This window comes from Piliocolobus tephrosceles, chromosome 1 (genome assembly GCF_002776525.5).
Source record: "Piliocolobus tephrosceles isolate RC106 chromosome 1, ASM277652v3, whole genome shotgun sequence".
NCBI classification, from domain to species: Eukaryota; Metazoa; Chordata; class Mammalia; order Primates; family Cercopithecidae; genus Piliocolobus; species Piliocolobus tephrosceles.
In genome coordinates this window covers 101,774,605-101,800,331 of record NC_045434.1, presented here as the reverse complement: position 1 = coordinate 101,800,331, position 25,727 = coordinate 101,774,605, and the positions used below count along the sequence as shown (strand labels likewise).

At 41.6% G+C, this 25,727-nt stretch overlaps 1 protein-coding gene across 2 annotated transcripts; it reads left to right on the top strand.

Moving 5' to 3' along the window:
* On the top strand, positions 1-25,727 carry HAO2 (hydroxyacid oxidase 2). 2 transcript variants are annotated; one of them, XM_023222758.2, is made up of 9 exons: positions 1-127; positions 11,407-11,625; positions 11,982-12,120; positions 13,822-13,973; positions 15,684-15,961; positions 17,530-17,739; positions 23,701-23,859; positions 24,211-24,280; positions 25,381-25,727. In XM_023222758.2, exons 2-9 carry the CDS (start codon positions 11,595-11,597, stop codon positions 25,434-25,436), a joined length of 1,095 nt encoding a protein of 364 aa, XP_023078526.1. In that variant the 5' UTR covers positions 1-127; positions 11,407-11,594; the 3' UTR covers positions 25,437-25,727. The 2 variants fall into 2 exon arrangements, with proteins under 2 accessions (XP_023078526.1, XP_023078527.1); XM_023222759.3 differs by lacking the exon at positions 11,407-11,625 and having other exon boundaries at positions 10-127.

The window sequence follows — 25,727 nt, the reverse complement described above, 5'->3', positions numbered from 1 at the left end:
CTCTCCTTTAGCGTGAACTGTGGGTAGTGATGTTGTGTGTTTCCTAGCACCTCCGGCAGTGAGCCAGGCTTTGAGTGACTGTGTCTAAACACCGCTTTCCCTGAGGACTGGAAGATGTTAGAATCAGGTTTGTCATTGAGTGTGTTCTGTGTGCTTGGAATTGAGAAAGGAGATGAAGTGCCAGGTAGGATGGGAATGGGAGATATCCTGGAAGCCAAGTGTGAGTTTGCAAGGCAAGGACCTTGGCAAAGACAATCCTAGAGAGAGAGGTGTTAGGGAACTCAGGGGGCACGGGCAAAGGAAGATCTGGTTTCAAAGAGGATACAGACAGAGAAGGTTAAGTCTAGGAAGTTGAGTCTTAGAATTGTATGGTGGAATATCTGTGGGTGTCCGTAGGAGGAAAAATGGATTAAAATGTTTTCACTTGACGGTGTTCTGAAAACCTAAAAGGTATGGTTATTGCCTTCAGGGATATATTTAGTATTTTGACCACTGCTTCCTGGACACAAGCAAAAGAAAACAGTGACATAGCTATACTCCTAGAAAAGCAAAGAAGTCACTGTGTCTCAAACAATGTAGTTCCTTTGAGCAATAAGCTTATTTGGAACAAATAGGTTTCAAAGTCCCTCTAATGAAGAGCCTCTGATTGTGTTAAGTTGAATCTACAGATCAACCTGGAGAGAACTGCCAAGAACACTAATGAACAGGGAGGTACTGGTATAAAGACAGATAATAGATCAATGGAACAGAATAGAGAGTTCATTAGTAGGAAGCAAAATCCCCAAACTTTTATTCTTAACTACTACTATATTCTGCATTTTGCAAGATCCTTCAATTCTCACAAGATCACTATGAGACAGATAGTAATATCCTAATTTAAAGATAGATGAAAATTGGAGCTTATCTAGAATAGCTATGTTATACTAAAGAATAAACCTTGACAACTTAGTGAGGTAACACATAAATATTTATTCCTGCCTCATACAATATCAACTGATCTCCAGGGCTACTTTTTTCGAATGGCGTTTTGGGAATCTAAGTGGCCTTTCTCTTACAGCTCTGTCTTCTTGAGGATGGAGGATCACTGTAGAGGAGGAAACAAAGCTGGATGGTCACATACCAGCTCTTCAATCCTTGGCCTAGAATTAACACCTGCTATTCCCACTCCCAGCTCATTGGCCAGAAGAACTAGACACAGAGCTGTGCCTGTATTTAAGCAGCAGGGAACTGTTAAGCACATGGGGAGCAGTATATGCCTCTGCCATCCTGGCTAACAGTGTGTGTCAACAAACCTTCTTGGGTAAACTAATGAGTAAATCTGACAGAGGGTTTAAATTATACTATGACAGAAATACTCAAATCCTGAAGCAGCTTTCCACTTCCAGAGCCTCAGATGAAATCACACATGTCATCAACAGGAGGAATAATGAACATGGAGTTGCCTTTATTGACAACCTAGTCTATACAAGGTACTGTTTTAGAAATTTCAAAGGGGCCATAGTGCTTAGTCCTCATGGTAGCCCTATGGGATGGATGTTAATATTCTCCTTTAATAAATAAATTTTGCATGGAACCGTGGTGAGCAAGTAATAGAGCTGAGATTTCAGGCTATGTTTGCCAAGTGCCGAAGTTTGTGATGTACTCTATCTTCTCTACTCCACTGACTCCCTCAGTCATAGTTCCTTGGGCACAGTCGATCAGTGGAAAGCAATGGCCTTCAGAAACACAATCTGGGTAGTTGCCATAGACAGAGATGCCAGGAAGAAGGCAAAGAGAGAAAAAACTGCACTTCATAGCTGGGCTCTTCCATCCCCAACTGTTCTGGTCTTTCTCCTCTCCTCCTGCTACCACCCAGTGATTGCCACTGTGAGATATAGGTACACCTGTAAGACCTGAAGTCACCAGTGGACAGAGTGGAGGGCAGAGCCTGTTTTGGAGCTTTGTGTGGATGCTGATGTCTGTTTTGCACATTCTATCCTTGTTGAGCAGATACAGAGGCAGGGGCAGTGATCTCACAGTATCATATAGAACTCCTTTCCCAATATCCTGGATTTTGTGGGAATTGACCAAGCTCACTTTATGCAGCTCTCTGACCATTCAGAACAGAGACTTAAATATCTCCTTCATACCGCTAACACTGTATACTAGTTCAAAGACATTGGAAACAAGTCAGAAGGATTCCAGGTCAGGCTTTGCCATTTCTGTTGCATGAGCTTGGATAACTCACATGGATTCTCCGAGCTTTAGTATTTTCATCTATAACATGTGGCTCATACATACAATCTCTGATTGCCCGCTGGATTGTTGTAAGCACCAAATGGAATAGCATATAGAAGAGTGCTCTGTAGACTGTTAAGACAGATTTAAACATAAGAGGTTATTTTTTAGTGATTTGCTGAATAATGAAGATTTTTTCTGATTGAGTTATGATTTTTTTTGAGGGAAGAAAGCAAAGTTGCATATGTCCATGACATTTTAATCCTCTAAGGTCTGTGCCAACTCTGTCATTCCATAAACCACACTTGGCTGGGCCCATTTTCTTCTTTCTATGGTGCTTCAGAGCCAGGCCACTGGAATCGTGACACATTACTAGATATGTAATATTGAACAAAGTATTTTAACCTCCTGAACTTCAGGTTTCTCACCCGTGAAATGGGGATGATAATATTTGTGTTGAACATTTCAACAAGGATTAAAACAGTCATGCATGTAAAGCAATTTACACAGTGCATGGCACATCATGAAGCACTTGATAGATGGTTGCAATATTGTTGTCATTATTATTACTCATATTAAGGAGCCATCATGCTGTCTCCAAGGTTCTTTGCATAATCAAATTATTCCACTGTTTGAAATAATAAGAAAATCCTCAATCTTTCAAAACACTATATAAACATTTGGATCAATGTCTCCCAGTATGCCCTAAACTATTTTCAACACCCTATGGGCAGCACACAGTTTACAACATGGCTGGGTTCCAACACTCTACTTGGAGGGCATTTGTTTGAAACTCAGAACAGATTTTCCCATAGAAAGAATGCTATTAAAATAGCAGTTGGATTCCCAGGTGACTGAAAATACCCACTTGATTCACAAAATAGCAGAAGATCTGGCATATTTGCAATGCAAATTAATGTGAAACAATGTTATTGTATTGCTGGTCATTAACCAAAACTGAAAACTAAGAAAATTGTGTAATAAATCATTTTAAAAAATTTCTTGTATATGCAGCTGATGAAGAAAACCAGGCTTAATTAGAGGAAGAGAGAATTGAGTGGAAATGTAAGTAAGAAATGTTAAGATGTCTTTGAGGGTACTTTCAAAGGTTTTTGAAGTTCTTTGCTAGGTCTAATGTGCCTTCAAAATTGTTTCACTTTGTTCTCCTTGACACAAGGGACTACATAGCACAATTATTTTTGGTTTGCAAATGAAAAAGCAAAGATGATGGGAGAGATTAGGAAAAGAGAAGAAGGGGTGAGAAAGATTTCCCTGAGAAGGCACTCAATAGTTTGGAGAAATTGAGAAAGGAGGAAGAGGCACATCTATGTAGTAAAATGGATTTCAATTACCTGGTCTGACAGCAGGAAAAACAGGTGGCGTGACAGACCATATCGTCTTGTAAAAGGGAATGGTGACAAGATTGGTCAAGTAGTTATTCACTGAAACCATAAGGTGGTGCCATGGGACCAGAAAAATTCATGAAAAGAAAGCCCTCCAGGCTGGGGAGGAGGAGCAAAGGCAGGCTTGAGCATCCAGCTGTTTGGTATTGGCAAATATGTCTAACTATTGTGCTGGTTCCCTGTTCTATACTTTATTGCCATGAAGTAAATGTTGAATTCAAATGTTCATATGAACTCATCTAAATAGCTCCTTATATTTACGGGCCAAGAAAGCACAGAATACGAGTACTTGAAGGACCTCAGCTCAGCTTTTAATTTCAGGTGGCTTCAAATCTATCATGGATTAAGCTGAAATATACAAAAATGTATATTTTCTCAAATGAGGACACTGAGACTTGGAGAGAAGACATGTAGCCTGCCACTGTTCAAATAACAAATAAGTGTTAGTAACTATCTCCCTTGAAGCAGCCTGCCTCTCAGGCTGCCACATGCACAACTCCACTGACTGGATGAAGCAAAAGTTCATTCTATACCTCCAACTTCAAGTGGAGCTCCTTTTGCTGGCATGACTAAGCAGGGTCAGAAGGAGTAGAGGTGAGGTGGAATGATAAAATCTAGTGTAGATGAGTTGAGTCTCTAGAAATCTTAGGTCTGTGCTGAGAAGCTAATTCTCAAGTAAGGAGAAACTAATTTTAGGTTTTGCCAGGCTATCCACAAGCAATTGCAAGAGTCGTATTGTATTTCAGAAAGAACCCTAAATGTGGAGACAGAAGACCTGGGTTCATTTATTAACTGCGCTACCAAACTTGTGCACATCTCTCTGTTTCTCTAGGGTCCCCCTTGGCTCCATCAAGCAAGACTGTTCTCATAGTCTTCCAATCCTCAATAGGCAGGATGTGTGGGAGGCAGGACAGTGGTAGGTAATTGCCTAATTAGGTCACTATAGCTTCAGAGTGAGCATGTCCTTAATATAAACGTGCTCGCCACCGCAAACCTCAAAAACTCTTTCAATCCATGACACACAAAGCTCCTAGAGTAAAGCAAAGATATGAGTCACTCCCCTATCATGACTAAGGAAGCTGTTCTGAAGAACTCAAGCATCATACTTCTCATGGTAGAACATGCTTACAGGTTGAGAAAGGAATTTTCATTAGCAGAAAGGAAAAAAGGCTAATGAGAATGGGTGAGGAGTGGCAGTCTAAGGAGGAGAGATTATTATTATACAAATCAGAATAAAATTTAAAAAAGGGCCATTATGTTTCAGAAGGCTCCTGCATCCTTGATTCACAATGTGTGAGAGCTCAGGGAAGAAGTTAGAGCTGATTCTGGGCTGACAGCCACCAGGAATTAATCCTTGCCGCATCTTAACTGGACTGGCTCCTTTTCCCCTCACTCCCATACAAATGCCATCCTTGAGTCCTCAGGTCACTGCAATGTTAGAAACACTTGGTTACCTTTATACACTGAGGGCTGACCTGCTGTTCCCGGGTATCCAAATTCTTCTTCCTTCCCTCTCCTCCCCATGCTTGGGGCTCATCTGCCTCAGTCACAGGAGCATTTTCCAATGCCATTGACTCATGTCTTCCCTGGACCCAACACTGCCATCTGCACATGGCTCTGCTAGTCTCCATCAGCTCTGCGACCCTTCTCCTCTCCCGTCACCTCTTCATTCTCAGGGTCTCCTCTAGCTTCAGCCTCTCCCCTGACAATGCTGTTGTTGACAATGCTATGGTAATGGCTATACCCTTTGTATCCACTATCCTTGAGGGCAAGACTGATTAAAGCATTTTCAGCCAACTTTGAACAGTCTAATCTCTCAAACTAGGCCCGTAAAATGTAGCCTTGATATTATCTGACATTCCATTGGGAAACTTGGCATAAGTTCCTAAAGAATTAGGCCAGAGGTTCTGGAAGGACACCATCCTATAGCACCAAGCAAGTATACCTTAAAGTGAGTCATCAGAGGCTGACTTTTCTCCCCCGTTGTATCTCCACAGCCTACCCTGCAATGTTCACACTGAGATTTCCCACAGACCGTGTAGTGGGTTTCCATACAAATATAAGCTGCGATAACCCTGAGTTCCTAAAGCAACACCAACATGAATCATATGAATCATACAGAATCTTCAAAGGAAGACAACTTGTTATCTGTCTGGTGTTAAATCAGATTGCAATATTGAAGAAAGCCAAGTCTTCCTTGAAAAGTCTGCCAGCTTCTCTACTTCCTTCCTCCTTCCCTCAGTCAGGACAGTTTGAACGTCAGATTGGTAGCAACAGGTACTCCTGAATGTCCTTGCCCTTAGATTTCCTCCTCCTTGTCACTGGTCTGCTAATTGTATCTCACTGTTTTCATTATCAGACAAAAAGCCTAAAGAGGTTCAAGGAGCTAAAATGAGCTAAAGTTTCTAGAACAATAGCTGGCAATTGGTCAATTTGCAGTTTTATTCTTTTCTCCTGTGTCCCTTCTTCTTGGGCAGTAGGAATAAAAAAGGAAAAAGAAAACAACATTGAAATGGAGACAAAATAAAATGGGAATACAAGAAAACCATTAGATTACTTGAATCTTCCCTTTAATTTCTGGTGGCAAAGGCTGGTAGGGATCAAATTGAAATAAAGTACATACAAATATATTATACTAATTTCTTCATTTCCAAATTTAGGAAAAGCTTTGAACAATGAAGTTACCTTTTCTTTAATTATAAACCTTATATTAAACCTCTAATAAAAATAATAGAGATTTGCATATATTATATTAAAAAATGTATAATTGTATTTTTCAACCTACAAAATTCTCTCAAGTTCAATGTAACAAGTCATTTATGAGAACCAACTATTTTGTTCTTTACCTGAAATTGAAAATAGAGAAAGTCTACCTTTAGAAGCTACCAGGACACACGAGTTCAGAACCATGTCTCATAATAACTTACTACCTGATTGTATTAGTTCATTTTCATACTGCTATGAATAAATACCTGAGACTGAGTAATTTATAAATTAAAAAAAAGTTTAATGGAGTCTCAGTTCCACATATCTGAAGGGGCCTCACAATTATGGCAGAAGGCAAAGGAGGAACAAAGGCATGTCTTACATGGTGGCAGGCAAGAGCATGTGCAAGGGAACTGCCCTTTATAAGACCATCGGATCTCATGAGACTTATTCACTATCATGAGAACAGCATGGTGAAACCCACCCCCCATGATTCAATTACCTCCCACCGGGCCCCTCTCATGACATGTGTGGATTATGGGAGCTAAAAATCAAGATGAGGTTTTGTTGGGGACACAGCCAAACCATATCATTCCACTCCTGGTCCCTCCCAAATCTCATGTCCTCACATTTCAAAACGAATCATACCTTCCCAACAGTCCCTCAAAGTCATAACTAATTTCAGCATTAACTCAAAATCCACAGTCCAAAGTCTCATCTGAGACAAGGCAAGTCCCTTTTACCTATGAGCCTGTAAAATCAAAAGCAAGTTAGTTACTTCCTGGATACAATGGGGGTATAGGCATTGGGTAAATACAGCCATTCCAAATGGGAGAAATTAGACAAATTGAAGGTGCTTCGGCCCCATGCAAGCCTAAAATCCAGCAGGACAGTCAAATCTTAAAGCTCCAAAATGATCTCTTTGACTCCATGTCTCACATCCAGGTCACACTGATGCAAGAGGTGGGTTCCCATGGTCTTGGGCAGCTCTGCCTCTGTGGCTTTTCAGGGTACAGCCTCTCTTCTGGCTGCTTTCACAGGCTAGTGTTGAGTGTCTGAGGCTTTTCCAGGCGCACAGTGCAAGTTGTCAGTGTATCTACAATTCTGGAGTCTGGAGGATGATGGCCCTCTTCTCAGAGCTCCCACTAGGCAGTGCCCCAATGGGGATTTTGTATGAAGGCTCCAACCCTACATTTTCCTCCTGCACTGCCCTAGCAGAGGTTCTCCATGAGGGCTCTGCTTTAAGCAGATTTCTGCCTAGACATCCAAGTGCTTCTATACATCCTCTGAAATTTAGGAAAGCTTCGCAAACCTCAGTTCCTGTCTTCTGCACATCCGCAGGCCCAACACCATGTGGAAGCTGCCAAGCTTTGGGACTTGCACCCTCTGAAACTACAATCTGAGCTGTACTTTGGGTTTTAGCCACCGCTGGAACACAGCACCCAGTCCTGAGACTGCACAAAGCAGCAAGGTCCTGGTGCCTTGTACCCTAGTCCTCCAGTCCTATGATGGGAGGGTCTGCAGTGAAGATGTCTGATGTGCCCTGGAGACATTTTCCCCATTGTCTCGGCAATTAACATTTGTTTCCTCATTACGTATGCACATTTCTGCAGCCAGCTTGAATTTCTCCTCAGAAAATTGGTTTTTCTTTTCTACCATCAAATCATCAGGTTGCAAATTTTCCAGACTTTTATTATGCTCTGTTCCCCTTTTAAAAATAAGTTCCAATTCTAAACCATATGTTTGTGAATACATAAAACTGAATGCTTTTAACAGCCCCCAAGTCACCTCTTGAATGCTTTACTGCTTAGAAATTTCTTCTGCCAGACACCCTAAATCATCTTTCTCAAGCTCAAATTTCCACAGATCTCTAGAGAAGGGGCAGAATACTGCCAGTCTCTTTGCTAAAACATAGCAAGAGTCACCATCATTCTAGTTGCCAACAAGTTCCCCATCTCCATTTGAGACCACCTCAGCCTGGACTTCATTGTCCATATTACTATCAAAATTTTAGTCAAAGCCATTCAAGAAGTCTCTAGGAAGTTTCAAACCTTCCCACATCTTCCTGTCTTCTTCTAAGCCCTCCAAACTGTTCCAACCTCTGCCTATTATTCAGTTCCAAAGTCACTTCCACATTTTCGGGTATCTTTATAGCAACGTCCCACTACCAGGTACCAATTTACTGTATTAGTCCATTTTCATACTGGAAAAGAAATACTTGAGACTGGATAATTTATAAAGAAAAACAGGTTTAATGGACTCCCAGTTCCACATGGTTGGGGAGGCCTCACAATCATGATGGAAGGTGAAGGAGGAGCAAAGACATGTTTTAAGTGGCAGCAGGTAAGAGAGCACATACAGAGAACTGCCCTTTATAAAACCATCAGATCCGCCAGGCATGGTGGCTCATGGCTGTAATCACAGCACTTTGGGAGGCCAAAGTGGGTGGATCACCTGAGGTCAGGAGTTTGAGAACAGCTTGGCCAACATGATGAAATCCTGTTTCTACTAAAAATACAAAAATGAGCTGGGTGTGGTGGTACATGCCTATAATCCCAGCTACTCGGGAGGCTGAGGCAGAAGAATTGCTTGAACTAGGGAGACAGAAATTACAGTGAGCTGAGACCATACTAAGCTTTACATACATTATAAAAAGAAAAAAATGCATAATTGTATTTTTAAACCTACAAAATGCTCTTAAATATAACAAGCAATTTATGAGAACCAACTATTTTGTTCTTTACATGAAATTGAAAAATAGAGAATGTCTATCTTTAGAAGCTACCAGAACACATGAGTCTAGAACAAACTGCACTCGAGTCTGGGCGACAGAGTGAGACTCCATCCCAAAATAAATAATAAGTAAATAAATAAATAAACCCGTCAGATCTCATGAGACTCATTCACTCTCACAAGAACAGCACTGGAAAATCCACTCCCATGATTAAATTACCTCCCACCAGGCCCCTCCCATGACATGTGGGGATTATGGGAGCTACAGTTCAAGAAGAGATTTGGGTGGGGAAACAGCTAAACCATATCACAGATCTTTCACAAGTTATGTTATTTCTGAGGCCTCAGTCTCTTTAAATGCAAAACTCAAAAATTCACAGTCCACTAATACCTTCTCTGTCTTCTTCACAGGGACATTAAGAAAAAGCTGTAGATAAAAAAGAGTCTAAGGAAAAATTAGAAGAGGTATAGAAATGAGATAAAATAGTGTTTATTATATGTAAGATGCTAGGGTTGATTATTTGTGTCCAAGCAGCTTTCAAACCACATAACTGACACTATTCTAGGCATATGACTCTGCCATAATTGTGAGCATATTTCATCTGGATTAGACACAATCTTTATGCTAGAATTGTGTAGAATAGCATTTCTATGAGTGTGTAATGTATAGGATATGTGGATTTATTGAGATATCAGGAGTTGAAACCTGGTGGAAAATTCTCATCCAATAATGAAGATAAATGACAGGCAGGGGAATGTTAAATTCAAGTAAGGACCACTTGTAAGCAGCAACTCAGTGCCATGTACTATCCTAATGCCTGGGAATACAAAGTGTGTTGGGGATCCCAGGTTCAGTTCTTCATTAGGAAGAACAAATAGTCGAGGCTATGCTCTATTACTGAAAACAAAATTAGCAAAGGGAAAAATGGCTCTTGCAGCCAAATCTGGAGGAAACCAGGTATAAACTTCCATGAGTCCTCTGCCAGTGGACTCATGCAGGATGCAGTTAATTCCCCCAGCAAAAAGATGTGATGACACATGTAAAATGTTACCTACCTGAGCAGGTCAGTAGAGATTCAATGCCCAGAGTTTCATGTTGGGGGCTAATCATGTGGTCTCCCTCTGCCTAGCCCATACCAAAATTCTAGACTCCCAGAGGAGAAGCAAATGTTCATCATAAACCACATTGTTTATACAAACAGTTTACACATAGGGAGGTACTCTTATCAGGGAACACTGGGAACCCTGTTGAAATCCAAGTTCCCAGACACCAACCAAGGTCCAATCTTGCAAGCAGACCTCTGGAAGAATAACATTCCCAGGCCTGGTATGTTAATTCTTTAATGCCCACAGAGATATAAATAAGCAATTGCTATATAATTGGGTACTTGCAATGATTAATTCTTTGACTAAGGTTTGTTAACCCTTTGAAGGGTGGAGTAAGAATGAGCTAAATTAGATATGGTTGTAGTACTTTGTCAGACTCAACTCCACACCTCAATGTTCTCTCCTCACTCACTGGAAGAGTACTTTTTCTATAAAAAGTGCTATGACTGGGCTCCAAATTACTCCTCATAGCCTCCATCTAGAGCCCAGTGCACTTCCTGGGGGTTCTGTTTCCTGTCTGTCATATAATTTCTTCCTGCTTAGACCTTTAAGTAAGTGCTAAGGGCTATTTCTCTGTTTGACTTCAACAGAATCTGGCTTAACCAGATTCTGGCTTGACTTGAGGTATCCTCAAGCAAGTTCTGCCCCATCCCTGCTCCAGCCAAGATTCCCAGCACCTCACATCTCATCTGGCCTCTCTGTCCCCTTTGTCCATTAGAGGAACTAACCCATTCATAGTTGAAACCCTAGTTACTGGGAACTATCCTCTTCCTTTAGATAATGACTTAAAAGTTTCTACCCACAACCTTTGGTTAATTTTCACACGGCTGCCAACTGCCTGGGAGTTGGCTGGAGCTTGGAACTTCACGTTTCTCTGTGAGCTCTACATGCTGTAACTGAAAGCAGCTAGTGTCTTCAGTATCTCTGCTGCTGCTGCTGTTCCTACTGCCCTGTTTCTACTGGAGAAATTTATTGATTACCCCCAAGCCTTGTCCTCTTTTCTCTTTCAGAGGTGTTGTATCACAAGTAGCAAGCTCTGGGTTTATAGGGCTCAAATTGAAGATGGGAATAAATGGAGGCAACATACATTGTTTCTCAGGTCCCCAAATTAGCAAAAATAGCAAAGAGGTAGATGGTGACCCTTAAGCCTCCTGCTAATATTAAGCAACATGTTCAGCGACCCAGCCAAGAATTACAAAGTAAACTTTCTTTTGTTCTTTCCGCTCTCTATAATCCACAGCCCCAGCAATTCAAACACTGAGGTTCCTGGGAACTCTCAGATGGTAGCATAAGTTCACCAAGGAATGAAGCTGGTGAGGCAGTGAAGAGCCAGGGCCTAGAAAGCTGGGAATGCCATGATGTGGGCACATTGAAAGGCAAGAGGCAGGCATGATCAACCTTGAACTTTAGGAAGATCCCAGGCAGCTGATGGAAGACAAGATGGGGAGTGAATGTGAAGGCAAGATAAAAAAATAATTACAAACAAAAATTTGTAATGAGGTTTTAAGAGGTGGTGGGGCCTGAGCTAGGTCTAAGGTGGTGTGTGTAGAATGGAGGAGAAAATATGAGAAATACTCAGAAGGCCAAATAATCAGGATTTGGGAATGGGAATGGGAGAATGGAGGGGTGGACCATTACTCTCTGCCTTCTGGTTTAGGGATCACTGGCTTTGGCAATAACTCTGTTAAGATAAAGAATACAGGGAGACCAATGTTGAATCCAAACAATTTCATACCGCAGCTTCCCCTTCATTTTCTTTTCTGCATCTGAAGTGTTCTCACTGGGTTTGTTTTGGTTTTGTTTTCTCCTTGGAAGGTCCAGAAATGTCCTTGGTGTGTCTGACAGACTTTCAGGCCCATGCGCGAGAGCATCTGTCTAAGTCAACTCGGGATTTTATTGAAGGTGGAGCTGACGACAGTGTCACGCGGGATGAAAACATTGCAGCATTTAAAAGGTTTGGTCTTCTGCAGCCTGTCTATTGTTAGGTTAAGGTGCACTGGTGGAGAGCTCCTTGGACAGTAGTAGTCCTGGTTTCTGCCTCCAGAAAACACAGACCACTCAAGACCTAATAATGTGGATGATTGTTTTGTTGTTTTTGTTTGTTGGGAGCAGGGGAGGGAGGGTTATGGGAAGATGGAAAAAGAGAGAATTTCTCTTATAACTAGCATAAGGAAGTCATTCTCCTTCATCTCAGCAACTCTGCAACCTGACAAGATAGAACAAGAGTCTCAGAATGACCAGTTCCCTGGTCAGGGAGGATGGGCCTGCTGGGAGGCCTAGATCTCCTGAGTTCCTAAACTCTGGCTCGGAGAAGAAAATGGAAGACAGGAGAGAACACTCAGGTTTGGAGAAAATACAGAGATCCAAGGAATCTTAGAGATAAGAGATTGAGTCAGGGGAGAAGAGTTGGTCTGAAAAAGTAGGAGATGGAGCATCGGTCAACCAACATCAGTCCACAGGCAGAGGCTGACCCGCCACTTATTTTTGTATGGTCCATGAGCTAACGATCGTTTTTCATTTTTGAATGACTGGGGGGTGGGGAGTCAAAAGAAGAATAATTTGTACTACATAAAAATTATATGAAATTCAAATTTTGGTGCCCATAAATAAAGTTTTATTTTAACACATCGATGCTCAGCCATTTACTATTGTTTATGGCTGCTTTTGCACTTCAGCAGCAGTGCTGAATACTTGTGACAAAGACCACATGGCCCACAAAGCCTAAAATATTTACTCTCTGGCCCTTTATAGAAAAAGCTTGCTGATTCCTGTGATAGAGAGGTCAGGAGAAAACTGAAAAATGGTATAAAAGGGAGCCCTATGTTCTGTATTTTCATACTTAGCACTATACTAAGCACCTTACATCATTTATTTCAGTCTGTCTTCACAAAACTATTAGGAAATTTGGATTATTGTTCCTACTTCAGATGAAGTGACTGAGGTTATCTTACTCAAATTTGCACAATTAGAATTTTCAGAAGATTTTTCTAAGTTCATGTGCAGAAATAATGATATTGTGTAAACAATGAAAACTTCAGACTCCTGAGGCTAAGTAAACATTTATCTAAAAAGCATGTTTTGCATATTTATTATTTGTAAACTCTCCTACTTTCTTCTAAAGCAGTGTTTAAGTCAAATCTTCGAACTAACTAGCCTTTATCTCACAAAAGCCTCAATCACTCCCTGGGATTTGTTCTCATTCAGTGGCCTTTTCTTACTTTCTGGAGACTTGTTCCTAACCTGAGAGGAAAAGAGCCTGGAACTTCTTCCTACCTGTTCTTTTCCTTTTAGTCTTTGTTGTGATGAACCAAACCATCCAAGTGCTGCAGTGTAGTCAGGGAGGCATGGCTCAAAGACACAGACCTCTGACAGAGCAAAGCAGGTATAGTGTATAGTGTGGACTTGGTGTGCACAGAGTGGTTCAGAGAAGGTTGGGTAATGGGAAATGAGGTGTTGGGAATGGCTTTCTGGAGATGAGCCTTCTTCTGGATCAACATAGGTTACTCAGCTCTCAGCCAACTGAACCCACCAAGGTTCCACAGGACCCAGTCTGGTTTAGACTTGTATCAGGAATCAGGGGGGGTCCACCCCAGGCAGCACCTCCCTGCTGCAGAATCATCACACCAACAGAAGATCTCTTTGTTGTCTGGCACAGAATTCGCCTCCGTCCCCGGTACCTGAGAGATGTGTCTGAGGTGGACACCAGAACCACAATCCAAGGGGAGGAGATCAGTGCCCCTATTTGCATCGCACCCACAGGGTTCCACTGCCTTGTCTGGCCTGATGGGGAAATGAGCACAGCAAGAGGTATGAACCGTCCCCACCTCGAGGTTCCCTTCCCAGAGGAGGGATCCCTCAGAGCAGTGGTAGAGTGCTCCAAGATTCTCTCTAGAAGGGCTTTAGGAACACAATCTGGTTAACATTAAGGAAAGCAGGAAAGGGAATGCTTAAAGCTATGTTTGTGTAACCTAAGATTGAGAAAACATTCATTTTCCATAATAAAGAATAGTTAGAGTGCAAGGGGGGTTAAGATGAATAAGAAGGTGCTAAAATCCAACCAAGTCATCCCTCAGAAGAGGGATGCTGGCCCTTCAGGCTCACACCATCTGCAGGAAAAGGGACGCTTAATGCAGCCCCAAGGCTAGGGCTCTCTTTGGCCCCTGATAGGCCAGGACTAGGGCCGAATGGCAGTCTCTGAATTTAGGATGAGGAGAGAATCATGACATTAGGTCCTAACACAAGGCCCTGGAAGCTGCTGTTGCCCAAATATTCCATTTTCCCTCTCTTCAATTGACCTTGTCATCTTGTTTGACAAAAATTTTCTTGTTGGGTTACATCTCCTTCCCAGTCAGCCTGATTCTCATCCCACATCCTCCACCACCACCACTAATAATAATAATAATAATAATAATAATAATAATAATAATAAATAGAAAAGGAGAGATGGGGCTGAAAATGCTCTTGGGACTCCTTCATAATCTTCACTCTAAGTCACATCTGTTTTTGTGAATTACTCAGGGCTTCCCTGAGGTCTTTTCCTTTGACTCCATGATACAGGAAGCTATGGATTCAAGGATTCTAGAGCTGAATGTGACATCCATCTTGATGGGGTTTAGGGACCAGGTCTAGCTAGGTTGAAACATTAATATCCTATATGAATATGACTAGTTTACTAAGTCATCATGGTTGAATGTGTTGTTTAGGGGTAGGATGAAAGAATGGGGTATCTCCTGTTGACATGAAAAACTGAAAGTGTTAATTTTTGACTAGCCCAAATTCTCTGCCCATAAGTTATAGTGGGACAGTGACATTAACCTGTTGGAGAGTTCATTGAAATGAATAGAGTAGGAAATGGGAAATCTGCCAGTCAGCAGCAGCAGTATGAATGTCATCACCATCAACTTCATTAGCACTGGTATCTATGCAGTACGCCACTTTGCAATGTAAAGAATGCTTCCATAGCTAGTATCTCATTCAGTCTCCCAACAACCCTAAAGAGATGTATTATTTTCCCCATTTTACAGATAAAGAAAATGAGAGACTCAAGGCCACACAGCAAAGAAGGAGTAGAACTAACGTTCTTCTAATTTCATATGTTATGCTTTTTCCACCATGAAGTTCAGGATTCTCCACTGGAATTACATTCCCTCGTCCGCTGTCCCCTCTAATTCTCTTCTGCTTCATTAAGGAGTTCATAAGAAGCCCAGTTTCCTGTCTGAAGGCTATAACACAACCAGCATGATTCTGGAGATTGCATGACATCTTTAGCTGGAAATATTTTGTTATCGAGTAGAGGGTTTGTAAGACAGGTTATACAGAGGAGAACCCAAACAGCTTTAGGTCTCTCAGTCTCATCAAATTGCCTTCCATCCCTTTCTTACAAGGAAGCAGAATGAAATTAAGTTTTATCTGCATTCATGGGGCAAGATGGCCAGAGGCTACACAGACTCCCAAGGCTTTTTAGCCTAGTCCAGAGGCCTCTGCCCTCCAGCCTGAGTCATGTCCTTTGCTTTGCAGCTGCCCAAGCAGCTGGTATCTGCTACATCACCAGCACATTTGCCAGCTGTAGCCTTGAAGACATTGTTATTGCAGCTCCCGAAGGCCTCCGATGGTTCCAACTCTATGTGCATCCAGACCTGCAGCTGAACAAACAGTTGATCCAGAGGGTAGAATCCCTAGGTTTCAAAGCTTTGGTAATTACTTTGGATGCACCTGTATGTGGCAATAGGCGACATGACATTCGAAACCAATTGAGGAAGAACTTAACACTAACAGATCTTCAATCACCTAAAAAGGTAGGAAAGATACCAAATGCAATGGACAGACATTACAGGAGGCAAATTTCCTTCCCTCTTTTCTCCTTTCCTCCATTCTTTCTTTCCACAACCTGTTACTGAATGCCTGCTCTGTGCCAGACACTGGTGATACAGCAGTTCGAAAAAGCAGATATGGTTCCTGCACCTTAGAGTTTCCAGACAAGCAGAATATAAGACCAAATGTTCTCACCCTTGGAGCTGCCCAACCTGTCACCAGAAGTGTTCTGACCAGAGCTGGATGCTGAGAAATAGGAAAGCCATAGAAAAGATTTTCACATGAACAGGGGAGTAAACTAAAAAAGTTCATCCAACATTTTCTACTTTATGACACACTCAGAAAATGCTAATTTTGGTTGACATACATAGACAAACTGATTCTCCAAAGGGGATGTTCATGGCCAAGGTGACTGGCCAGACAGTCTAGACAGGCCAGGTTCTACCCTACTGCCTTGAAACTGAGGAATCAATATCTCTACACACATAGAGCTCATTTGTGGAGCACCAGGATGTTATAGCACATTTGTTTGTAATCTCTGAACTAGGTGACTACAAAGGGCCCCTTCCCCATTAAAATCCTGCAATTAAATGGCAAGGAGTACCTCAGAGAGAGACAGCCATGATAAAGTGGGAATCCCTGGCTATAGTAGAGATACCAAAGCCAGCCTTTGCACCCAGTGGGCAGCTGTGACATCCAGCCAAGTAACTCAACAGTTCTCATTAATCACAGATTGGCCTTGAGGTGCTCCAAAATCCTTATTCAAATTCCAGAAGCACATTGAGATTTATAAATATTTGATGTACATAGTGAGCCAAGAGTAAATATTGGGTAATAACTGATTTGGTATTGCTTAGTTCTTATCCTGGGTATGTCTCAACTATAACATATCACATTGACCTATAAATGCTTTTGCTTATCCATCTCATATACTAAACTCTGAATTTTTTTAAAGTAGAAACTTTGTCTTATTTGTCTTTGTGTCACCAGATCCTAGCACAATTATTGAGCAGCAACATGATTCATGGTCAATGATAAGCAATTGAAGTAGAAATTCTTTTATACTAATTTTGTTAGAAAAAGGAGCTAGAAATATTGTTGGGTTTTGTTGCTCCTTTTTCTTTTTGTTTCTTTGTTGTTTGTTTGTTTGTTTGTTTTTGAGACAAGGTCTCACTCTATCAGCCAGGCTAGTATGTGGTGGCGCCATCACTACTCACTGCAGTCTAGAGCTCCCGAGCCCAAGTGATCCTCCCACTTTAGCCTCCCGAGTAGCTGGGACTACAGGCATGCACCACTATTTATTTTTTTTAGAGGAGCAGAAGCAGGGTCTCTCTGTGTTGCCCATGCTGATCTCAAACTCCTGGGCTCAAGAGAGATCCTTCCACCTCAGCCCCACAAAGTGCTGGGATTACAGGCAAGAGCCACCATGCCCAGCCCTGTTCTTCTTCCTTCCAGTTTATAAATGGCAGCTCTTCAAATGTGTCTCATCTTTGGAATGCATCAAATAGCCTTGTGAGAGTTCAGGACTAAGTTCCCTTTTTATTTCCTATAGGGAAATTCAATACCTTATTTCCAGATGACTCCTATCAGCACTTCTCTCTGCTGGAATGATCTCTCCTGGTTTCAGAGCATAACTCAATTGCCCATCATCCTTAAAGGGATTCTGACAAAAGAGGATGCAGAGTTAGCTGTGAAGCACAATGTCCAGGGCATCATTGTTTCCAACCATGGTGGGAGGCAGCTTGATGAGGTTCTCGCTTCAGTAAGTAGGATTACTTCCAAGAGGGGTGTGTTTGTGAGTGCTGTGTGTGTATATGTGAGTGTGTCCACATCAAGAGACTCTGTGCAATCTGAGCATATTTCACTCCTCCATACCACATGTGTTGGTATGTAGCTGTGAATTTTAAGGACTGTTAATTATTAGTAGTAGCCTACTGTGTGCTAGGCTGTTTTTTCAACCTTTACATATAGCATCTCTAAGTCTCATGCCAATGCTGCAAGATGGGTATTATCCCTGTTTTGCCAATGGGGATTCTGTAGTTTAGTGATGTTAAGTAACTTGTCTTTAGTTCACATAGATAATAAAGAGTCAATATGGAATTTCATTAGACAGATGTTCTAAAGTAAACACCTTTCATGGCAAAACTCTAAAAGCACCCTAATGAGTCTTTTGCTAAAATCTACAAAAATCCATAATTTTTTCCCTTAACTCATAAACTTATGTCCATTATAGATGAAGTTTGAGGGCAAGAAAGTGAGGGAAAGGAAGGCAGGAAAAGAATCTTTACGTGGGAATTTGTTGTTGATTTGTTTTCATTGAGTTATATTTTTTCAAATGTTCTGCTGCTGCTTGACTTGTTTTAAGAAAGAGAAATGAGATTTTTTTCCTCTTCAGTTTCATTGACACTTACATAAATAAAACATGTTCACTGCAGATACATTAGAAAATATGCATAAGCAAAAGATAAAAATTAACACTAATTTTTTTTTTTTTTTTTGAGACGGTGTCTCGCTCTGTCGCCCAGGCTGGAGTGCAGTGGCTGGATCTCAGCTCACTGCAAGCTCCGCCTCCCGGGTTTATGCCATTCTCCTGCCTCAGCCTCCCAAGTAGCTGGGACTACAGGCACCCACCACCACGCCCAGCTAGTTTTTTGTATTTTTTAGTAGAGACGGGGTTTCACCGGGTTAGCCAGGATGGTCTTGATCTCCTGACCTCGTGATCCTCCTGTCTCGGCCTCCCAAAGTGCTGGGATTACAGGCTTGAGCCACCGCGCCTGGCCCAATTAACACTAATTTTATCACTATCACTAACATCAATATTTTGGTCATTGTTAACATCTTCTTAATGCAAATACAACTTTTTGTGTTTAAGAAAAGTATAAATACTATTTTGTTATATTTTTCTTTTACTTAGCATTATATTAAGAGCAACTTTTTGTTTCAGTATATATGTTCCTCTTATTTTTAATGGTATGTAGTATGAACAGACAACTATATAACCGACATCCATTGGAGAACATATGTATTGCCTCTAATCTTTCCCTATTTTAAACAACACATCAGTGATTGAATCCATAGCACATTCTCAAGTACTTCTTTAAGATAAATTCCAGGAATTAGAAATTTGCACTAGCTGGTTGGTACATTCCAAGGTGCGTGATGCTAGAAAGCCTAAGAGCCAGCCACTCACCTCCTCCTCTGCACCAGTTCTAACTGGTAGAGGCAGAGGAATGGCAAGCCCACATGGAGAGCGGGGGCCACTCTTCACTGTGGCTTTCTGGTAAGAGTTGAACTGAAGTGGTCGGGCCTCCTACTTTCCATCCCCTCTGTTGACCTGCAACCTTAGGAGAAAGTGGTTGGGCAGAGCACACACTGAGTTCTCTCACCCAATCCCTGCCAGGATGCCTACAAGCCATCCAGTATTTAGCAAAACAGAGAAAGCAAAAGAGTATGGCATGCCCTGAGTCATCCCAACTATGCCTAAATAAGAACAGAAGGCAATGAAGAGCCCATCACCAACAAGCAGCAAACAGTAGAATATAGGCTTTTGAAAGAAAACTAATAAAATACATCATACAATAGGTGTCAGGCTCTCATTAATCAACTTAGCTGGTCTTGTTCCTTTGGAAGAACTGAGTAATGAGTAGAGACAGAGGAAGACTAATTCTCCCATTGTGCTTCCCCACTAGAGAATCAGTATTGGCTAAGGCAGGGGCCAGGGAGAGGAGAATTTCTCCTATCTTATTCTACTGATCAGCTTGTTATTCTCGCAAGCCATTTGGCTTCACATCCAAGCCCAACATCACTCAGAGACAGCACCAATATCATTGTGAGCCTAGTGAGGGTTTTGCTTCAGGTGAAACCTGACTCTACACTTGTGTAACCCTACCTCACTCACCTCACCTTAATCCTGGCCTCGAGATCTATTTACTTATAAAAACAAACTTCCAGCTCACAGGCCAGAGTTTGCCATTTGGTTTTCTAAAACATTGTATTCAAATATCATTTATCTGAGTTTTTTTTTTAAATTTACTTCCGTAGGTTATTAAGGAACAGGTGGTGTCTGTTACATGAGTAAATTCTTTAGTGGTGATTTGTGAGATTTTGGTGCAACCATCACCTGAGCAGTATACACTGCACCCTATTTGTAATCTTTTATTCCTCACCCCCTTCACACCCTTTCTCCCTTAGTCCCCAAGGTACATTGTGTCACTCTTATGCCTTTGCATCTTCATAGCTTAGCTCCCACTTACGAGTGAGAACATATGATGTTTGGTTTTCCATTCCTGAGTTATTTCACTTAGAATAACAATCTCCAACCTCATCCAGGTTGCTGCAAATGCCATTAATTCATTCCTTCTTATTATGGCTGAGTAGTATTTCATTATCTATCTATCTATCTATATATATACATCACAGTTTCTTTTCTTTTCTTTCTCTTTTTTTTTTTTTTTTTTTTCAGATGTAGTCTCACTGTGTCTCCCAGGCTGGAGTGCAGTGGCGCAATCTCGGCTCACTGGAAACTCCACCTCCAGGGTTCACGCCATTCTCCTGCCTCAGCCACCAGAGTAGCTGGGACTACAGGCACCCACCACCACGCCTGGCTAATTTTTTTTTTTTTTTTTTTTTGTATTTTTAGTAGAGATGGGGTTTCACTGTGTTAGCCAAGATGGTCTCGATCTCCTGACTTTGTGATCCACCCGCCTCAGCCTCCCAAAGTGCTGGAATTACAGGCATGAGCCACCACACCCAGCCCATACCACAGTCTCTTTATCCACTTATTGATTGATGGGCATTTGGGTTGATTCTACATTTTTGCAATTGTTAATTCTACTGCTATAAACATATGTGCAAGTATATTTTTCATATAACGACTTCTTTTCCTCTGGGTAGATAGCCAGTAGTGGGATTGCTGGTTCAAATGGTAGTTCTACTTTTAGTTCTATAAGGAATCTCCACAGTGTTTTCCATAGTGGTTGTACTAGTTTACATTCCCACTGGCAGTGTAGAAGTGTTCCCTGTTCACTGCATCCACATGAACATCTATTATTTTTTGATTTTTTGATTATGGCCATTCTTCTAGGAGTAAGGAGGTATTGCATTATAGTTTTGATTTACATTTCCCTAATCATTACTGATGTTGAGCACTTTTTCAAATGTTTGTTGTTGTATATTTTCTTTTGAGAATTATCTATTCGTGTCCTTAGCTCACTTTTTGATGAGATTTTTTTGTTTTTTTTTTTTTCTTGTTGTTTGAGTTCCTCATAGATTCTGGATGTTAGACTTCTGTCAGATGTATAGCTTGTGAAGGTTTTCTTCCACTCTGTGGGTTGTCTTTTTACTCTGCAGACTGTTCCTTTGCCATACAAAAGCTCCTTAGTTTAATTAAGTGCCTGCTATTTATCTTTGTTTTTATAGTACTTACTTTTGGGTTCTTGGTCATAAAATCCTTGCCTAAGCCAATATCCAGAAGGGTTTTTCCTGTTATATTCTAGAATTTTTATAGTTTCAGATCTTAGAATTAAGTCCTTGATCCATCTTGAGTTGATTTTTGTATAACGTGAGACATGATGATTCAGTTTCATTCTCCTACATGTGGCTAGCCAATTATCCCAGCACCATTTGTTAAATATAGTATCTTTTCCCCACGTTATGTTTTTGTTTGCTTCACCAAAGATCAGTTGGCTGTAAGTATTTGGGTTTATTTCTGGGTTCTCTGTTCTGTTCCATTGGTCTATGTGCCTATTTTTATACCAGTACCATGCAGTTTTGGTGACTATTAGTAATGAGAGAGAATTCACGTCCAAATAAAAGACATTTTTATAGTCCCAGCGTGGCATTATTTGGATTTTTTCTTTTTTTTCTTTTTTTATTTTTTTTGAGTTAGAGTTTCACTCTTGTCACCCACGCTGGAGGGCAATGACACAGTCTCAGCTCACTACAACCTCCGCCTCCCAGGTTCAAGCAATTCTCCTGCCTCAGCCTCTCAAGTAGCTGGGATTACAGGCACTGGCCACCATGCCTGGCTATTTGTATTTTTAGTTGAGATGGGGTTTCACCATGTTGGCCAGGTGGGTCTCGAACTCCTGACCTCAGGTGGTTCACCTGCCTCAGCCTCTCAAAGTGCTGGGATTATAGGCATGAGGCACTGTGCCCAACTGGAATATTTTTATGATGTTGTGAAAGAAAAACATGTTTGTACAAACTCTTCTAGTGAGCCATACTATGCAGTGGAGTTGATAATAATTGTGAAATAAAACAGGGAGTGAATTTCACCTTAGGGTGCAGTGAGGCTTTAGAGTTAATTTTTAATAGAACAGAACAGGACATTCATTAGAGTCTTCTGGGGACAACAGCTGACTTGTCCTTTCCCCTGGTTCCAGGAGGAAGTACAAGGACAATGTTAGATATGAAACCTCATAGACGTGGGAACTTTTCTCAAAATCCTCACCTTTTATAGCACTGGCAACATCCTGCAGGGAGTGGGACACTGACCTCAGGCACAGACTCTAAGGGGGTGCCAAAAACTCAGATACTATAGTTCAAAATCAGATGATCTCGAAGTTCCTCATAGAAGTTCCCACCTCTTTCACAACAGTATAAAAATATTCCAAATAATACCATGCTGGGGCTATAAAAATGCCTCTTATTAGAATGTGAATTCTCTCTAGTTATTACATGCAAGTTCCAAACATATTCAATTCCACCCCTTCACCTATAAATTATAGAAAATTACTTCCTCACTACTTTCTTACACTGTTCAGTCTCGGCCGAAGGATCCCATTCAGATAGAATGCTGATGGATTCCTTTGGCAGCAGATGGCCTCATAGGGCCCAGTTTTGACTCCTCTTCTCAGGCTATCCCTCAGAGAAGCACAGACAGAACCCCGAGGGAGTTCCAGAACTCCCTCCCCAAGGATCTTCCCCCTTGATCCATAAGGGGCCTGCTGTCACTCCTCTTTACAGACTTCTAGGTGCCTAGAAGCAAAGATTGGCCTGGGGCACCTTGTGTGGTCAAGGCCTATTGGCCTGTTCCCTGGAATTGAAGAGGCGACATAAGAGACAATGCTACTTAGAAAAATCAGGCCAAGGTGATAAGATGTTTTCATTGTGTCTATCAAAGTCTCAAAATTTAGTTTTACCATGTTGTACTTTAGTCCTATCTCATTTTCTCAGATACGCCATGAGGGAGTCAGGGACCAGTTGGCCAAATGGTGCATGAGAAATAGTGTGCAGCCCAGTCTCCCAAGTCAGGCTGCAATCCAGACATGCAGGCCATGGCCGAGCATGCTTGTCTTGCCAAAAAGACTTAGTGCCTTCACGGTGGAGAGCCTTTCTATTTTTGCCACCCTAGAAACAGAGAGAGTAGAAGAAAATCAAAAGTCAAACTGTTGTTTGAAAAGAAGAAAGTTAAAGTGAACATTATAAATGGAAAATGCCCCTTTTGGGATGGAAAGAGCAACCAAGCACTTCTTCCAATCTGTAAGAAAGTTAAGGGGGTTAGAGAGAAGCTAGACTGGAGTCAAAGCAGAAAGTCAAGGCAGGAGGGCCTCAGGAATGTGACTGCCGCTGCAATTGATCAGCACCGGCAGCCTCAAGCATGGGAGGGGAAGAAATTGTCAAGGGCATCTCCTCAGCTTGGTTTGCCTGTTCCTATGCCACGAAGACCAAGTCTAAGAGTCAAAATAGAAAGCCCTCCAGCCCATGTGTATCTCCTTTTCAGATTGATGCTTTGACGGAAGTGGTGGCTGCTGTAAAGGGGAAAATTGAAGTCTACCTTGATGGCGGGGTCCGAACTGGCAATGATGTGCTGAAGGCTCTGGCCCTTGGGGCTAGGTGCATTTTTCTTGGGAGACCAATCCTATGGGGTCTTGCCTACAAGGTGAGAGTGGCAAAGCGAATCAGCAAGAAGACACAGAGCTTCTCATTCATTTCTGTGCTTTCCTGTGGTTCATTTTCCAAGCTTAGCCCTTTTCAAAATGATTCCTAAAGGATAGTTACACCTAAGCTGCATCTCCATGCTTCCTCTGAAGCCTATTGCAAAATGTTCAATAGCTCTCATCCCCTATCTTTGTCTCTGTCCTTTCCTTTATTCCCAAGGTAATTCTTACTTCACAGATATTTCCCATCTTTCCCATCATAGCTCTGACTACATCTAGAATTTATGTTCAGTGGATGGTCAGAATGTTCCTTTATGTCTCTTTGTGTCTCTGTCTGTCTGCCTCGGGAGCAGGGTGAACATGGTGTTAAGGAAGTTTTGAACATTTTAACAAATGAGTTCCACACTTCCATGGCCCTTACAGGTAAGTTAAAAACATTTTTTTCCCCTGATTTGGAACTTAAAGCAGGATGGCTAAAGAATAGGAATAGCAGTCCTTCCCTCTAGCTGACCCTTCCCTGACATGGTAGCTGTCCAAAACATAGGACAGGCAGGCAACATTAAAGACAAAGATTAAGCAGTATTCTCTGCCCAGTGGAAACCAGAGCTCTCCTCAAGATCACTGTCAGTTCTGGGGAGTGTCACCTCTGGCTCTGAATTCTTGCTTCTGTTGAATTCATTCTATTTATGGACTATTGACATATCCCATGCCTGCTGCTTCTGTCCACTCCAATCAACCCAGGCATGAAACTCAACTCTTTCTATGCTTCTATTTCTAGGAAAAGACCCTCTCGTTCATATATTTTTGTGAATAATACATTTTGCCAAAGTTATGGTGCATACATCATAAATATGGAAAGAACTCCCAGTTAAACATTATGCAGCCTGTTTTTGAATTCTTTCAGCCTTCTTATGACCAGGGACTTCTCATTGCCTACTCAAGCCCACAACTCCCCAGCCCCATAACATCATGCCAGCTTCTCTTTCTCCCTGCCTTTAGTTATCTGGAGTTACTCTCTTCAATCCTTATGTCCAATCTGAGCTACAGTCATAATTTTACATATTAATTAATATCTTCTTCTAAAGAAGAGTCTTTTCCTTTGACAGAACTTTCCTTTAGAAGGCAATTGTTACGTGGAATACTCACCCCATCTCTTTTGATATCTGTGTGTCATATTCCTCCCTAACAGATACTTCCTATATCCCTGAGCCTTATCAAAACCAAGATAAAGATCAAAGACATCTATTGCACACAAGAGTTGATTTAGAAAATGCTAAAATAGGGTTTTTACATGTTTACCCTGACATTTTGACATAGCTGTGTTCAGAGATGACATGGGCTCAGGTTCACAGAATAATTCCCAATGCAAACAGAATTACATTATTCATTCTGTATGTAAACCATTTATAAGAGTGAGCACAAAGATCAAGTCAGACTTGTTCCCCTTCATCACCCCTTACCCATGATGAGGCGAATTGCTGGCATTTGAGATAAATGAGCTTGTATCCACATTGTTCTTTTAGGCTGCCGGTCGGTTGCTGAGATCAGTAGAAACTTGATCCAATTTTCCAGGCTGTAAGACAAAAGAGCCAATAACCAGACTGCTGAGGTTGCCCACAGGAGGATCACAAACTCACAGCACGGTGTGTGATGCTGTCCTGCCTGGACCCCATCCTGTCCGGAGGCTCATGCCCCATATTTCCCATATTTCCAATCCCTCCACCCCTGTGCTTCAGGCCCTCCAAAGCCCTGTGTTCTCCAAATGTTCCATACCCTTCTTTGTATCACTGACTATTATATGTTGCTTTCTTGCTTCAAATCTTCCTCTGAAGTAAAAGATCTCAAAAGGGCAGATCATTAATGACTGGAA